The sequence below is a fragment of the Monodon monoceros genome, unplaced genomic scaffold (assembly GCF_005190385.1).
Source record: "Monodon monoceros isolate NGI ecotype Baffin Bay Population unplaced genomic scaffold, NGI_Narwhal_1 Super_Scaffold_21, whole genome shotgun sequence".
NCBI classification, from domain to species: Eukaryota; Metazoa; Chordata; class Mammalia; order Artiodactyla; family Monodontidae; genus Monodon; species Monodon monoceros.
In genome coordinates, this window is record NW_021703778.1 from 56261494 (window position 1) to 56278043 (window position 16550).

Here is a 16550-nt window from a genome sequence, read left to right on the forward strand (position 1 = left end):
GATCTCTGTGTCTTACTCTTCCGCCATCTTGAAGCTTCCCCCTTCTGCCCCTTTTTAAGTGGGTTGTTTTTTCGGTATTGAGTTATGTGAGCTGCTTGTATATTTTAGATATTAACCCCTTGTTGGTTATAGCATTTGCAAATATTTTGTCCCATTCCATAGGTGCCTTTTTGTTTTGATGATGGTTTCCTTTGCTGTGAAAAAGCTTTCAAGTCTGATTAGGCCCCATTTGTTTATTTTTGCTTTTATTTCTTTTGCCTTGGGAAACTGAGCTAAGAAAATTTTGCTATGATTTATGTCCAAGGATGTTTTGCCTATGTTCTCTTCTGGGAGTTTTATGGTGTCATGTCTTATATTTAGGTCTTTAAACCATTTGGAGTTTATTTTTGCATATGGTGTGAGAGAGTGTTCTAATTTCATTGATTTACATGTAGCTGTCCAGCTTTCCCAATACCACTTGTTGAAGAGGCTCTTTTCTCCATTGTATGTTCTTGCCCCCTTTTTTGTAGGTAGGTGTGTGGGTTTATTTCTGGGCCTTCTATTCTGTTCCACTGAGCTATATATCTGTTTTTGTGCCAGTGCCACACTGTTTTGATTACTGTAGCTTTGTAGTATTGTCTGAAGTCTGGGAGGGTTATGCTTCCAGCTGTTCTTTTTCCTCAGGATTGCTTTGGCAGTTCTGGGTCTTCGTGGTTCCATATAAACTTTAGGATTATTTGTCCTAGTTCTTTGAAAAATGTCATAAGTATTTTGATAGGGATTGCTATCTAAGTCTGTAGATTGCTCTGGATAGTATGGCCATTTTAACAATATTAATTCTTCCAACCCAAGAGCATGGGATATCTTTCCATTTCTTTGAATCATCTTCAATTTCCTTTATCAATGTTTTATAGTTTTCAGCATATGGGTCTTTCATCTCCTTGGTTTTTTTTTTTTTAAATAAATTTATTTATTTACTTATTTTTGGCTGCATTGGGTCTTCATTTCTGTGCACGGGCTTTCTCTAGTTATGGCGAGCAGGGGCTACTCTTTGTTGAAGTGCACGGGCTTCTCACTGCAGTGGCTTCTCTTTGCTGCAGAGCATGGGCCCTAGAGTGCGTGGGCTTCAGTAGTTGTAGCACTTGGGCTCAGTAGTTGTGGCTCACGGGCTCTAGAGCACAGGATCAGTAGTTGTGGCACATGGGCTTAGCTGCTCTGCAGCATGTGGGATCTTCCTGGACCAGGGCTCGAACCCATGTCCCATGCACTGGCAGGTGGATTCTTAACCACTGCACCACCAGGGAAGCCCCTGTCCTTGCTTTTTTGAGGGGAGAATTTGCTGAGCTCTTCAGTCTGCCATATTAGAGGTCACAAGTTTACTCAAAAATAGTTTTATTGAGATACAATTCTCATAGCATACACTTCACCCATTTAAAGTATATAACTCAGTGTTTTTTAATATATTCACAGATATGTTAAACTATCAGCACAGTCAATTTTAAAACATTTTCATCATCTCAAAAAGAAACTCCTTGCTCTTTAGTTATTGCTCCCTATCCCCTCACTTCCTCTCTTCCTCCCAGCCCTGAGCAACCACCAATCTACTACATGTCATCTCTTTCCTTTTCTTAGTAAGCCTGGTTAGAGGCTTATCAATTTTATTGATCTTTAAAAAGAACCAGCTTTTGGTTTAATTGATTTTCTCTATTAATTTCCTGTCCTCAATTTCATTGATTTCTGCTCTAATTTTTATTATTTCTTTTCTTCTGCTTACTTTGTATTTAATTTTCTCTTCTTTTCTTAGTTTCCTAAAGTGGAAACTTAGAAGACTGATTTTAGGTCTTTCTTATTTTCTAATACATGCATTCAATGCTATACATTTCTCTTTACGTACTGCTTTCCCTGCGTCCCAGAAATTTTAAGCTGTATATTCATTTATATTTACTTCAAAATATTTTAAAATTTCTCTAGCAATTTCTTCTTTGATACATGTGTTATTTAGAAGTGTGTTGTTTAATCTCCAAGTATTCTGGGATTTTCCAGCTATTTTTGTGTCACTAATTTCTAGTTTAATTCTATTCTTTTAAATTTTAAAGGTGTGTTTTATAGTCCCAAATGTGATCTACGTTGGTGTATGTGCTGTGGGTTTATTTATAAGACACTACCAAAAATCCTTTATATCCATATCTTTATTTGAACAATTTTCTATAATATCTAGGAGAATACAACATTAGTGATGCACATTTACTAAGTACAACATTAGACAACTACAAATTTAGAGCATAAATGTCAATCTGATATTGTTTTGGTTTTCATCTTAGCACTAGGTGATATCTGGTGAAAATCCATGTTTCAAAGGCTTTTGTTGATATGAGGTGTATTATTAACTTATTCTTTAAAATTCCATGTGAGATATGCTGGGGTAGGTTTAGTTTAAAAGTAGTATTGGTTGATAATGCGTTTCACTTCTCAGTACTTTTGCTTTTGTTTTTTGTTTTTTTGTTTTTTTGGCGGTACGCGGGCCTCTCACTGTTGTGGCCTCTCCCGTTGCGGAGCACAGGCTCCGGACGCGCAGGCTCAGCGGCCATGGCTCACGGGCCCAGCCGCTCCACGGCATGTGGGATCTTCCCGGACCAGGGCACAAACCCGCGTCCCCTGCATTGGCAGGTGGACTCTCAACCACTGCACCACCAGGGAAGCCCTACTTTTGATTTTTAATGGATGACTATTTTACCTAAGAACTTTTCAAACATTAACTATATCATGTTTTTCTATGTAGATCAGAGTAGAATTTCTTTTCCAGATCCAACAAGGGAAAACATTTGAAAAACTGCAATGGGCAATGTTCAATGTCATTGTAGTTAAAAGGCATATCCATTTCACAGTAAGTTAACAATTAAAGTTAGTAATCAAAATACAATATATCAAATGTCATAAGCTCATTTCTGTGCAACACTGTTAGAGCAATTTAAATTTTCCAAGGACACATGAAAATCAACCTAACTCCAGTGTTCCACAAAAATACATAAATAGGAATCATAAATTATAACACACATACCCACATTTAAAGGAAAAATTCAGCATATGTTGGATAAAATTAAATGGCTCATGTAGAGAGCCTGAAATGTCGACCAAGTTTTTATAACATATAATGACAATATTTAAAACTACTGACTCTGAAAAATGCCATGAGAATGTACTGACCTACCAAGCACTAAATTGCACATACCAGATTCAACTCAAAAAACATTTTTTCTTTCAAATATTTCAAGAAACATTACAATACTAAGGAAATGTTAGTCATTTTCAGACATCTTAGTGAATCTAATAACACCCATTAAATTGAGCTAATGAACATTTTAGCTAAACCAAATTATAAAATTAAAAAAAAATGTATAAAATGCATTTTGGCAGATATTTTACATAGTGCTTTTCAGTTCCTGGTCTATTGAGAAATGTACTGTAACCTCAGGTTCACTTAATTTAGGGTAATACTGAATACAATGAATTAGAATTTATAGCACTCTTTCCTATTTTCACTCCATCTTTGATATGCGTAAAGGGTTCTCAAAATTTTTTTTAATGAATGTCCATGAAAGATTTTACAGTTATACCTTTTAGCTTTACTAAGCACAGGTCAGTTCAGTGGAAAACAAGCCATTTAAATATTACCAAGAATCTAACTTATCTCTATATTTCTTCCATATATTCATTTGCTTAATTGTAACACAGAGCCCCCTAACCTCAGGAAACACTCTCTCAGACCACATTTCATTGGCTCTGAGATTGCTGCTGCCTCACAGTTCTAATACCTGTTTGGAAATGAGAGAAAAGAAAGGAAGGAGAAGTAACAGGAGGGGAGGGTCATGCAGAAAGGGAACGAAGGAAGAAAGGAGGCCGCACCCACCCAAACCCTCACAACACCTTGAGAAACAGGGCAAGATATCCTTTCCAGGCAAGACATCCCCTTACAGAGGAGAAGTTCCAGAGAACTTAAGGCAGCTCTAGGAGGGAAGGGAGCAGGGGTTAAGGCGGCCCTCACAGCACAGCCTGAGAAGAAATCACAATGCACTTACCCATACACTGAGCCTCTCTAACACACATGCACACAGCACACCTCTTGGCTCCAAATCCAACACTGGAAGCATGCACACACCGTCATGTTCAACTACACACTGACTTATGTATGGCCTGCCTGGGAGACAGCCCTCAGAAGGGACCCAGGGGCTTGGCCTGCAGCTGCAGGTTCTCTGCAGGCTGCACAGCTCACCTGGTGGCTCTGACAGTGACTCTGAGGTCTGTGTGTTGAGAGCGACCTTCCTCTTTCCTTTTGGGAGGCTCTCACCGCTTCTTGTCAGGCTGGGAGAGCTTGCTACTAATTAATGACCAAAACAGAGTACTGTACCCTCCAGGGGGGCACTGATTCATTACAAAAGCCAAACCTAGTTATAGCAGGTAACTACAACAAAGAGGAAACCACAAGGCACCCCATCTGATTAGCACCAAGAACTTGGTACCCATCATTTCCTCACCTCCCATATGCCAGTTGCCAACTCTGATAAGGAAAAGGAGCACCTCTTGCTGGACTGGGGCACCCCACAGGTACCAGGAGGAACAGAATGGAACCTCAGGACTTTCTAAAGTCTCCTGCCCCGCATGTGCCCTCAGTGCCACTGCTGCATATGGGAAGACAGCACAGCTGGAGGGCTGAGTGACCTCAGGCAAGTCACTGCCCTTATCTCTCTCTCAAATTATCATCAGCTAAGGACTGTAGTAGCTGCCCTTCTACCTTCTAGGGCTGCTGTGAGGACACAATGAGGTAACAGAGAAAGGCTGAAGTGAAGCATAGCCAGACACAAGGTACTGTCTCTACATTACCTTTCACCAGGAGAACTGAAGGGCCACACATGACATTTTGCTTTCTGTTTTATTCTAAATAGTTGAAGATACTGAAGACTCTCTGTGTGTGTGTAAGAAAGAGAGAGAGAGAGAGAAAGAGAGAGAGAGAGAATATGAGGACATCTCAGGATGGTGCCAGATGCCCTTTTACCTAGGGTTACCAGGGAAGTCATTTCTCACAACAATCACTATACTGAAATTCTAATAAAATATTTTCACGGCCTCTGCCACTGTTACTAAAAGATTTGATCTATATTATACGTAATCACTTACTCAGAAAGAGACAACTCTCAATTATCCATTAAAATGAAGGAAATAATAAATGACACAAACTGGCCCGAATCCCCAAATCTCCTATCAGTTGGCTTTGGAATATATATTGTTGTACTTTTGCAATTGATGAAAGAAGTGTCAGGTGCACTTTCACAACTTCCAAAGGAATAATGAAGCTACACTTCATGGAGTTTACCCCATACTCATCTTTCCCCTTCATTATAGTTACTCTCAGGCAGAGCAAAGCCTTAACCTAAGAAAAGCTACAAGAAGGGAAACTGCTTCTAAGTTTTCAGCTTTGCTTTCCAAGGTGTGAGCTGAGTTTCTCTGTACAGTGAGTGGGGAGGAGACTATTGAGAAGGGGCTATTAAAACAATGAACTGTTGCTTTCTCAAATAATTCTTTCTTTGAATTCCTATTGTATGTCATAGAGGAATTATGAAAAAGCAAATTAGTGATAATGCTAAAGATCGTACTGCAGAGAAGTGAGAACAGCAAGAACTCATGCAAAGAGTGGCCTGAAGGGTAGCCCCCATGCAGGCCAGTGGGGCAACTGAGGACTGCCTTCACCCACAGCCTTCAAAAGAGTCAGAGCAGGTGAATGGACAGGCAATGGGACACAGGATGTGGCTGAAGGAAGGGACAGAGTGAGCAGATAAATGAGTGGGTGGACGGAGTGGAGGGCTGGTGCAGGTGTGTTTGAAGCTGGGTGAGAAAGTGTGGATGGACAAAGGGAAAGGTGAGCAGTCCTCAGAGGCCAAGGATACCCACAGTCAGCAGAATATTCCTGCATCCTCAAGAAAGTAGGACACAGAATGACTTACCAGGACTTGAGGTTCCCTGGTTGTAAGCTATTTCTGTTATGACCAAAGATCTTTAGACCACTAAGAGAAATTAATTCAGATCCGCTTCTGGGGTTTTAGATAGGCCTTGGAGGAAGTTGGAGCCCTGAAATATCATAATCTTTGTGTGGCCATCCCTGAACAGGAGAGACTCTGGCCCAGGTGTGGAACAGAGGCTCCAGCACTTTGCAGCAGAAAGATGGAAGACAGGAGAGAGAGAAAGGCCCAGACAAGACATGTTTCAGGATATGAGCTGTCTGCAGGAAAGATAAAGGGCTGCAGTGGCAGTGGAAGCTAGAGCGTGATCCTGAAGACCTGACAAGACTCAGGGTGTGTACAGGACATGCTACACAGGACTGAGCTGGGAAAGGGCCTGGGAGGATTTCTAGGTCTGAGGGGGAGAGCCTACAATCATGCTGGCATTTTTTGGAGCATCTCTCCCACCCAAGTCCCATCTATGTTCTTAAGACTCTGACAGATTCAGTACTAACCACGTGGTTTCAACAGTTCATTGAAAACCACATTGACAACCAGGGAAAATAGGATTGAGTTAGTATTTTTCTTGGTTTTGCAAATGAATAAATGTATCCAAACTGAATACAGCAGTGCACAATTCAATAAAAACTACCTAAACTCATTAACTTTGAAAAAGCATGTACATAAATCATGTACATTTAAGAAAGATTACAGCTACACAAACCTGTGATTTTACATTTTATTAATCCCTCAAAATTAACAGGCACCAAACACTAGTCTTTCCATTGGAGGGTAACCTTACTGAGTACCTGCATCTCACTTCTCTGTGGTTCAGGTACGGTGAGGAGAGAACTTCAGATGTGGAAGGGACCTTAAGAACCAGCTGTCTAACACTCTCACTGAATAAATGAGGAATTTGAGGCCCAAATAAGTTAACAGACAGAATTTATCTTTTAATAGCAATATTTATCACTGATTTGAAAATGTTTTACTTGCATTTATAATATTGCACATATTTTAATAAGATGTCTTTTTTTATAGATCATCTAATAGTTAATTTATATAAATCTATGATTGTAATTCAGAACCAAAGTTTCTAAAGAAAGCTAAGAATTTGCTTTTGCACAACCTGAAACATTTATTGTATAAGATTTGTAGGAAAAATGGAGACTACGTTTAATTAGAATTTCAGAATGAAAACATATAGAATCTGGGTCTTATTAAACCAAATCCTCTGTAAAATTCAGCAATCTCCTTATATTTTTATATAGGTCAATGTATTTCTAATATGATGCTCTTTAAAGTATCTAGTGGTATTGAGAACATTTATAGAAGTTGCAAAGCCTAAAAAATGGAATCGTAATTATTTGTTATATACTTTCTTTTGCATAATTTATAAAATAATTAAGATTTCAAGACCTAAATCATGAAGATTCTGACAATCCTCTCTAGATATTGACTGACATTAATTCTTAATAAATTAAGAAGAAAGAAAACCTGTCAAGGTTGAAAATATGCACTGCAGGAAGCAGATCTGATAACTAAAAATAGGTCACTTCACAGAACACTGTACCCTGATGTGATATGTGCCCAGGGAAAATTAATGAGCACATCAATGTAACACATCCTGAATAAAGGACATCAACAATAGCCACTTTGCCTAATCCTATCCCTAAATGTCAAACATTGTGTCATATTACTACATGACTTCCCAGTGTCTGCTACTTGTGCAGGTGAATCTGAAGCTATGTGCACATAATCCAGTTAAAACTGATCTGATTGAACTGTAAACAGAGTTGATAAAAGAGAAGCTTATTATCGTAGTGCCTAATATGAATATCGCTTACATTTTAAAGAACATAGTATGTAGCAGCAATTTAAAATGCTCAGTAAACTATGGTACAAACGGACTTCCATGCTCTATAGCAAACCAACATTCTCTTAGTATCTCTACATCATAGTGACACATAGAAGGGAGCTACTTGGCCAGTTACTTTACATATCGCCAGTTTATTTCTTTGTTCCAGTTGGACAGTAGCAACATAATTGATTCCTAAACTGGTATGATACGTACTCAGTGATGATTTTTCTTTCAATTCTTCTGGTTACCACACAGGAGGTTCCTTATTGGTACCTTTCTAACAGCAGCTCATATTCATATCTGGAATTTAGGTTTTTGATATCATTTAGATGCAGTGATAAGGATTTAAAATAAATGCTGGCAGCTGAAGACACATTTTTTTCCTTCCTTCCATCATTCACCTGCACGTCAACTGCAGATACCTAACTGATCAAGGATCAGTGTTGTTAAAAGGTAACACAGCACAAAGGAGCCTATCTTTCTTTCCAAGATGATGAAAAGTATTCTAGGGGGAGTTCCAGTCAATAACCCCTTGTTTGGGAGATAATAAGTACTATCTCTTTTAAAATGTGTTTTCAGTACCTCACTTGAAATAATGGGTTATTTCAGGCAAGTATTGTATTGTCAATATTTTCCTTGATATCACTTTCAGACCCGTGATATGAATCCCAGGCCCAGGCTGGCTGGAATCTGGATGGTTTCTAGTGCAAGGGAAGATGGGTTAAAAGGAAAGGTGACAGGAAAGATGTGTTTAGCATCCATGAGCAGCTGAGGAGAGTCTTTCCTGTCTCGTAAACGCATCTGAGAAGATTAAAAAAAGAAAAACAAAAAAACAGAGCATCAATTCTTTGAATCTATAAAGATTTTTTTTGACAAAATTCTACCAAAAATCCTCAACTAATGAAGAATATTTATATTTGTTTTAAAATCACTTCATTTTTCCAATAAGGTGTTATCAAGAAAGTTAATGCACTATAAAAATGAGATAAAATAATTATAATAAAAACTGCATTACCCTTCAATAAATTATAAAATTTCCATTCAAACGACTGTGTTGGTGAATCAAAGCAAAAGAAAGCCTGGGAGATCTTACCTGTATAGTACGAATAAATGACACAGAGACTCTTTCTTCAAACTCGTTAACTGGAGTATACAAATTCAACACTTTGACAATCTGGGAGAAATAAAATGATCAAAGTCTTTAGCATATTATCAAATACATACATGCTGGGTACCTGTTATCTGGAAAACTAAAAGGATCTCTGCATTCAGTTTTCAGTTCTACTCAGGGCTTGGTTAGGGCAAGAGGGGAGAGGGAGTGGTTCTGAAGGCACATTTACCTTTATTAGCTGAATTTTTAAAATAAGAATGTATTAATATAATATTTTATACTTTAAGAAGCAACATAAATTTGAAAAAACATGAAAAGTAAAAGTGCTCCCACCTGCATGCTCTCAGTCTCTCAAAGTAACAATAGTTAACAGTGTCCTGTGTATTCAGCTAGTTACTTTCTATATGTATTCTATGTGTAACCTATGTAAGATTTCTATGTTTTGAGATAAGTGATGGACATTAAAAAATCCAAGAGTCAGCACAGAAATAACTAGGCAAAAGAAATGTGGGTATGTTTATGCCTATGCCTTGCCTTATGCTGTGGCCATTGTTCTCAAATGCCCTTCCCATCTTTTCATTTCCTTAAATTCAATGCACAGCTAAATAAGACTTTCCCTGAATGATCAGTTATTGTCCCTCAGCACCATTTTGGAATCCCCCCTCTAGCTAATTAGTGCTGAGGGCTTAACTACCTACCAATGGGCCAGCACCAGCCCTGGCCTCCCATGAGCCCTGTGACCAGCCATGCTATAAGCTGGCCCTGCCAAAAAATGGGCAGCAGAAACCAAAGGAAACAGGGTGGGGCAGCCAACCAGGCCAGGGGCCAGCCCCACCCACCACTGAGCCAACAGTAGTTCAGCCCTGCCACAACAGAAGGGCCTACACAGCCCACATAGGGGGTACCCCTAGACATATAGCTCTGGTGACCAGAGGGCAGCATGCTTCTGAGTGCTATAGGATGTTTCCTTCTTTAAGATTGGGAAATGTATATGACCTACTTAATACACAGAAAAAAGACAGCAAACTGGGCAAAATGAGAAGACAGAGCAATATGTTCCAAACAAAGGAACGAGACATAACCTCAGAAAAAGTACTAATAGAAGTGGAGATGAGCAATCTACAAGGTTATGATTATAAAGATGCTCAGTGAACTCAGGAGAAGAAGGGATGAATATAGTGAGAACTTCAACAAAGAGTTAGAAAATATAAAGAAGAACCAAAAGAGCTGAAGAATACAACAGCAGACTAAATTATACAGAGGAATGGATCAGTGAGCTGAGCTGGAAGACAATAGTGGAAATCACTGAAACTGAACAACAACAAAAAAGAATGAAAAAAAATGAGGATGGTTTAAGAGACCTCTGGGACAACTTAAGTGCACTAATACTCACATGGTAGGGGTTCCAGAAGGAGAAGACAGAGAGAAAGGGACAGAGAACTTATTTGAAGAAATAATAGCTGGGAAAGGAAACAGACATCTAGATCCAGTAAGCACAGAGTCTCAAACAAGGTCAACCCAAAGAGGTCCACACCAAGACAGATTATAATTAAAATGGCAAAAATTTAAGATAAAGAGAAAATCTTAAAAGCATCAAGAGAAAAGCAACTAGTTACATAAAAAGGAACTCCCATAACAACATGAGCAGACTTTTCAGCAGAAATTTTGCCGGCCAGAAGGGTGTGGGGTGATATATTCAAAGTAATGAAAGGAAAAAACCTATAACCAAGAATATTCTACCTGGCAACGTTATCATTCATATTTGAAGGAGAGATATAGAGTTTTACAGACAAGCAAAAGCTAAAGGAGTTCAGCACCATCAAACTAGCTTTATGTTTATATTTTTATTTTTTTAATGGGACTTCTCTAAGTGGAAAAGAAAAGGCCACAACTAGAAATATGAAAAGGGAGGGAAGAGGAAAGTTTAAGAGATAAAAGCCTAGGTCAAGAAACAAGAAAAATCTCAAATAAACAATTTAACCTTATACCTAAAGGAACTAGAAAAAGAAGAACAAACAAAATCCAAAGTTAGTAGAAGGAAAAGAAATCAGAATGGACATGAATGAAATAGAGACTACAAAAACAACAGAATAAAAATCAATGAAACTAAGAGCTGGTCCTTTGAAAAGATAAACAAAATTGATAAACTATTAGCCACATTTATCAAGACAAAAAGAGAGAGGGCCCAAATACATAAAATCAGAAATGAAAGAGAGAAGTTACAACTGACATCACAGAAATACAAACGATCGTAAGACATTATTATGAATAATTATATGCCAATAAAATGGACAACCTAGAAGAAATGGATAAGTTCCTAGAAATGTACAGTCTCCCAAGACTGAATCAGGAAGAAATAGAAAATATGGACAAATTACAAGTAATTAAATCAAATCAGTAATCAAAAAACTCCCAACAGACAAATATCTAGGACTAGATGGCTTCACAGGGGAATTCTGCCAAATATAAGAGTTAACACCTGAATCTACCCATCTCAATCTATTCCAAAAGAACAGAAGAGAAAGGAAAACTTCTGAACTCATTCTGCGAGTCCACATCACCCTGATACCAAAACCAGACAAAAATACCACAAAAAAGGAAATTATAGGTCAGTATCACTGATGAACATAGTTGTAGAAATCCTCAACAAAATATTTGCCAATTGAATTTAACAGAACATTAAAAGAATCATACAACACGATCAAGTGGGAATTATCTCAGGGATGCAAGGATTTTACAATAACTACAAAACAGTCAATGTGATACACCCCATTAGCAAACTGAAGAATGAAAATCATATGATCATCTCAATAGATGCAGAAAAAGCTTTTGACAAAACTCAACATCCATTAATGATAAAAACTCTCAACAAAGTGGGTATAGACGGAACATACCTCAACATAATAAAACACATATATGACAAACCCACAGTCAACATCATACTCATGGTAAAACGGTGAAAGCATTTCCTCTAACAAAACAAGGATACCCATTCTCACCACTTTTATTCAAAATGGTATTGAAAATCTTAGCCACAGAAATTAGACAGGAAAAAAAAAGTAAAAGGAATCCAAATTGAAATGGAAGAAGTAAAACTGTCACTGTTTGCAGATGACAGGAAACTGTATATAGAAAATCCTAAAGATGCCACCAAGAAACTATTAGAACCAATAAATGAATTCAGTAAAGTTTCAGGATACAAAATTAATATACAGACAACTCTTGCATTTCTATACACTAATAATAAATTATCAGAACACAATCCCATTTATAATTGCACCAAAAAGAATAAAATACCTAGGAATAAATCTAAACAAGGAAGTGAAAGACCTGAACTTGGAAAACTATAAGACATTGATAAAAGAAAGTACAGATGACATAAACAAATCGAAAGATGTACCGGGCTCATAAAGTGGAAGAATTAATATGGTTAAAATGACCATATTACCCAAGGCAACTACATATTCAATACAATCTCTATCAAAATACCAAAAGCATTTTTCACAGAACAAATAATTCTAAAATTTGTATGGAAACACAAAAAACTGAGTAGCCAAAGCAATCTTGAGAAAGAAGTACTAATACAAAGCTAGAGTTATCATGCTCCCTGATTTCAAACCATACTAAAAAGCTACAGTAATCAAAACAGTATGGTACTGGCACAAAAACTGACACATAGATTGATGGAAAAGGAAAGAGAGCCCAGAAATAAACCTACTCTTTTACGGTCAATTAATCTACAGTAAGGGAGGCAAGAACATACAATGTGGAAAAGACAGTTTCTTCAGGAAACGGTGTTGTGAAAACTGGACAGCTATACGCAAAAGAATCAAACTAGACCATTTTTTCATACCACTTAGAAAAATAAACTCAAAATGGATTAAGGACTTAAATTTAGGACCTTAAACTCTTAGAAGAAAATACAAGCAGTACATTTTTGACACTGGTCTTAGCAATATTTTTTTGATCTGTCTTCTCAGGCAAGAGAAACAAAAGCAAAAATAAACAAATGGGACCACATCAAACTAAAAAACTTTTGCACAGTGAAAGAAATTATCCACAAAATGAAAAAGCAGCCTACTGAATGGAAGAACATATTTGCAAACAATATATCTAAGAAGGGGTTAATATCCAAAATATACAAAGAATTCATATAACTCAAATCAAAAAAACAAATGACCTGATTAAAAAATGGGCAGAGGAACTCAACAGACATTTTTCCAAAGAAGACATACTGATGGGCAACAGGCACGTGAAAAAATGCTCAACATCACTAATCACCAGAGAAATACGAATCAAAACCACAATGAAGTACTACCTCATACTAGTCAGAATGGCTATTATCAAAAAGACAATAAATAGTAAGTGTTGGTGAGGATGTGGAGAAAAGGGAATCCTCGTGCACTGCTGGTGGGAATGTAAATTGGTGCAGCCACTATGGAGGTTGCTCAAAAAATTAAAAATACAACTATGATACAACCCAGCCATTCCACTTCTGGGTATTTTCCCAAAGACAACAAAAACACTAGTTTGAAAAGATATATGCACCCCTCTGTTCATTGCAGCATTATTTACAATAGCCAAGATATGGAAGCAATCTAAGTGTCTGTCGACAGACAAATGGATAAAGAATACTGGTGTACACACACACACACACACACACACACACACACACACACACAAGAATATCACTTAGTCATAAAAAAGAATGAAATATTGCCATTTGCAACACTATGAATGGACTTTGCAGACATTATGCTAAGTGAAATAAGTCAGACAATGACAAATACTATAAGAGCTCACTTATATGTGGAATCCAAAAAACAAAACAAAGAAACCAAAAAAATGAAAATATACTCACAGATACAGAGAACAAATGGGTGGTTGCCAGAGGGGAGGGGCATGGGGTATTAAAATAGGTGAAGGGGATTAAGAGGTACAAACCTCCAGTTATAAAATAAATAAATAAAGCATGTGGATGTAATCTACAATATAAGGAATATGGTTAATAATATTGTAATAACTTTGTATGGGGACATATGATTGCTAGACTTATCACGGTTATCATTTAATAATGTATGGAAATGTCAAATCACTGTGTAGTATACCTGAAACTAACATCATATTATACATCAGCTGTATTTCAATTAAAAAAACACAATTATTTGTCTTAAAATAGAGAAGTCTAAAGAATCATTCAATTATTAAATAATATGGAAAATTCTTTTATGGAGTACAAACTCCATAGAATGTGTAGAATGTACACCCCCATGAAAACAGGGACTTTGTTTTGTTCATGGTTTTATCTTAGTGGCTAGAACATTATATAGAACAGTGTAGACAGTGGATAAATAAGTACTGAATGTTGAATGTGCAGGACTGTGACTAGTACTGAAATATGCTTTGTGGCAAAATCTCCCTTCTTCAAGATCTACAATATTGATATATATCATCTCTGACACAGATGAAGTCAGCTCAGAGACAAAAGCAATAGCTAGAAGCCTTCTTTACTTCCCAATGTCACCGTTGATGAATGTTAACTTGTTTTATAATCGGGAAAGTCACCTTACCTGGGCAGTAGTTAAAGCATTGCACATGGAACAAATGGCTTCTGCATCATCATCTGTTTTCTTTTTCACTTGCAAAAGCTGAGCAGCCTGAATGAGAGGTTCCAGGGTTTCCTTAGCCCCGCTGTTCATCAGATTCTTGTCACGCAGCCATTCTTCTAGTTGACTGACATTGTACCTATGCCAGAAAAAGGGGGGTGATGCAAATTTACTGAACGTTATCATAAATGTCTTAATTTTTCTGTGCATGGCTTTGTCAGGAATTTCAGTGAAATTGTTTTTTTAAATCATTAGCTGTGCTTAAAAATTGATCACTATACATCATCAGGAGGTTTATAATCATAATTATATTAAGAGTAGGTATAATTCTAGAGACTATAATTCTCTTTAATGGGAGCTAGAAATGTAGCCATTACAGCAAGTTATGAAATAAGATGTGCTAAAAACCAAAATAGAACACATAATATGGCTGTGTCCTTATTAAAGAGCCAAGCAGAAAACACTTTATAGTTTCTTACAACTTGAGAGGTGAGAATTGATAATCCTTTAAGTACTCTCTCTTCCTTAAGTCAGACTCCAAGCTAGTAGACATAATAACAAGATCCCCACATAGACCCTGTGCTCCGGCCCTCTTTAGGGAAGAGTCTGGGTGATGGAGGTAGTGGCCTGAGGGAGCTCAGGGATGAAGGCGAGAAGGGCAAGTGGGGGCCGTGGGAAGAGACAAAGACCCCAAATATGAAGAGAGGCATAGAAACTACACAGGTGCGAGGTTTTAAGAGGTGGCCAACCAAGTGATAGTGGTTCGCAAATGAGAGTGAGATAAATGGACCCACAGTCAGGATTTAGTAATTAGGCAAAGAGGGGCTTCATAGGTATGAACAGAGCTTGCAGAAAAATAAATTCTACGACCTGAGTGGAAAGCATTATCTTCTTACCACTACCTACAGTAGATGTGAGTAATGGAAAATTTGAAAAGAAAGCCAACGCTTCCTGAGATTAACTACAGGCTTTCATAGGAGAAATCCTTTTTCCCCCTCTTGGTGAATTTTCTAGCTGTTTTAAAATAAATTATTTGAAAAAAAAATTCCATTATGCTAATAAGGTTATGCTGAGGAGCAGCTGGACAAAATTGAGCACAGCTTATCTTAAAATGGAGAGGGGTGTATTTCAAACATCAGTAAAAGATCTATTAGACATGTTCTTGTTGCCATAGGTACAAAAAGGTATTTTGTCAAAATAAATTTATAAGAGCAATCAAACATTAGCAATCTTCATTATAATTTGATATTTTGTTATTGTATAATTAAAACACACACAAAAGGAGAGGAAGCAGCTATCTCATCTTTATGTAGTTTTCATCATCTCCCCACTCCCTCAGACGAGTTATCGGGGCTTTCCTGGTGGCGTAGTGGTTAAGAATCCGCCTGCCAACGCAGGGGACACAAGTTTGAGCCCTGGTCCGGGAAGATCCCACATGCCACGGGGCAACTAAGCCTGTGCGTCACAACTACTGAGCCTGCGCTCTAAAGACCGCAAGCCACAACTACTGAGCCCACGTGCCACAACTACTGAGCCTGTGCTCTAGAGCCCGCGAGCCACAACTACTGAGCCCACGTGCCACAACTACTGAAGCCCGCATGCCTAGAGCTCGTGCTCCACAAGAGAATCCACCACAATGAGAAGCCCGCGCACCACAACGAAGAATAGCCCCCACAGCAACGAAGACACAACACAGCCAAAAATAAATAAATAAAAATAAATAAAGTTCCCTTTAAAAAAACAGTAACGAGTTATCTTCACATGGAGCAGGTTCCTAACAAGCAGTGGGTTGCAAGGCACGGCCAGGAGCAATCACGAATGAGAGTGGAGGGTCCAGCCAGACAAGAGGAAGCAGCTCTGTGCTCGGTCTGCCCTTGCTGCTCGCCTGGCGGGGAGTCGGTGGTGGGGGGGACAGTGGACATCAGGTACACTAGCCTCACACGAGCCCCGGCAAGCGGTTGGGCAGCATGAAAAGGCCATGGCAGCTGTTGGCGTTCGCTCAC

At 38.1% G+C, this 16550-nt stretch overlaps 1 protein-coding gene across 5 annotated transcripts in view; it reads right to left on the minus strand.

Moving 5' to 3' along the window:
* Positions 1-1690: 1690 nt before the first annotated feature.
* The window catches only part of MYO5A (myosin VA), a 187159-nt gene continuing 172299 nt past the window's right edge, over positions 1691-16550 (minus strand). For 4 of the 5 annotated variants that reach the window (XM_029236768.1, XM_029236772.1, XM_029236771.1 and 1 more), the window contains 3 exons: positions 14512-14686; positions 8924-9004; positions 7968-8631 (listed from right to left, as the gene is read on the minus strand). In XM_029236768.1, coding sequence (XP_029092601.1) covers positions 8479-8631; positions 8924-9004; positions 14512-14686 — 409 coding nt within the window. In that variant the 3' untranslated portion in view covers positions 7968-8478. Of the gene's footprint in view, positions 8632-8923; positions 9005-14511; positions 14687-16550 lie in introns of all 5 variants that reach the window. The other variant, XM_029236767.1, reaches the window with a different exon arrangement.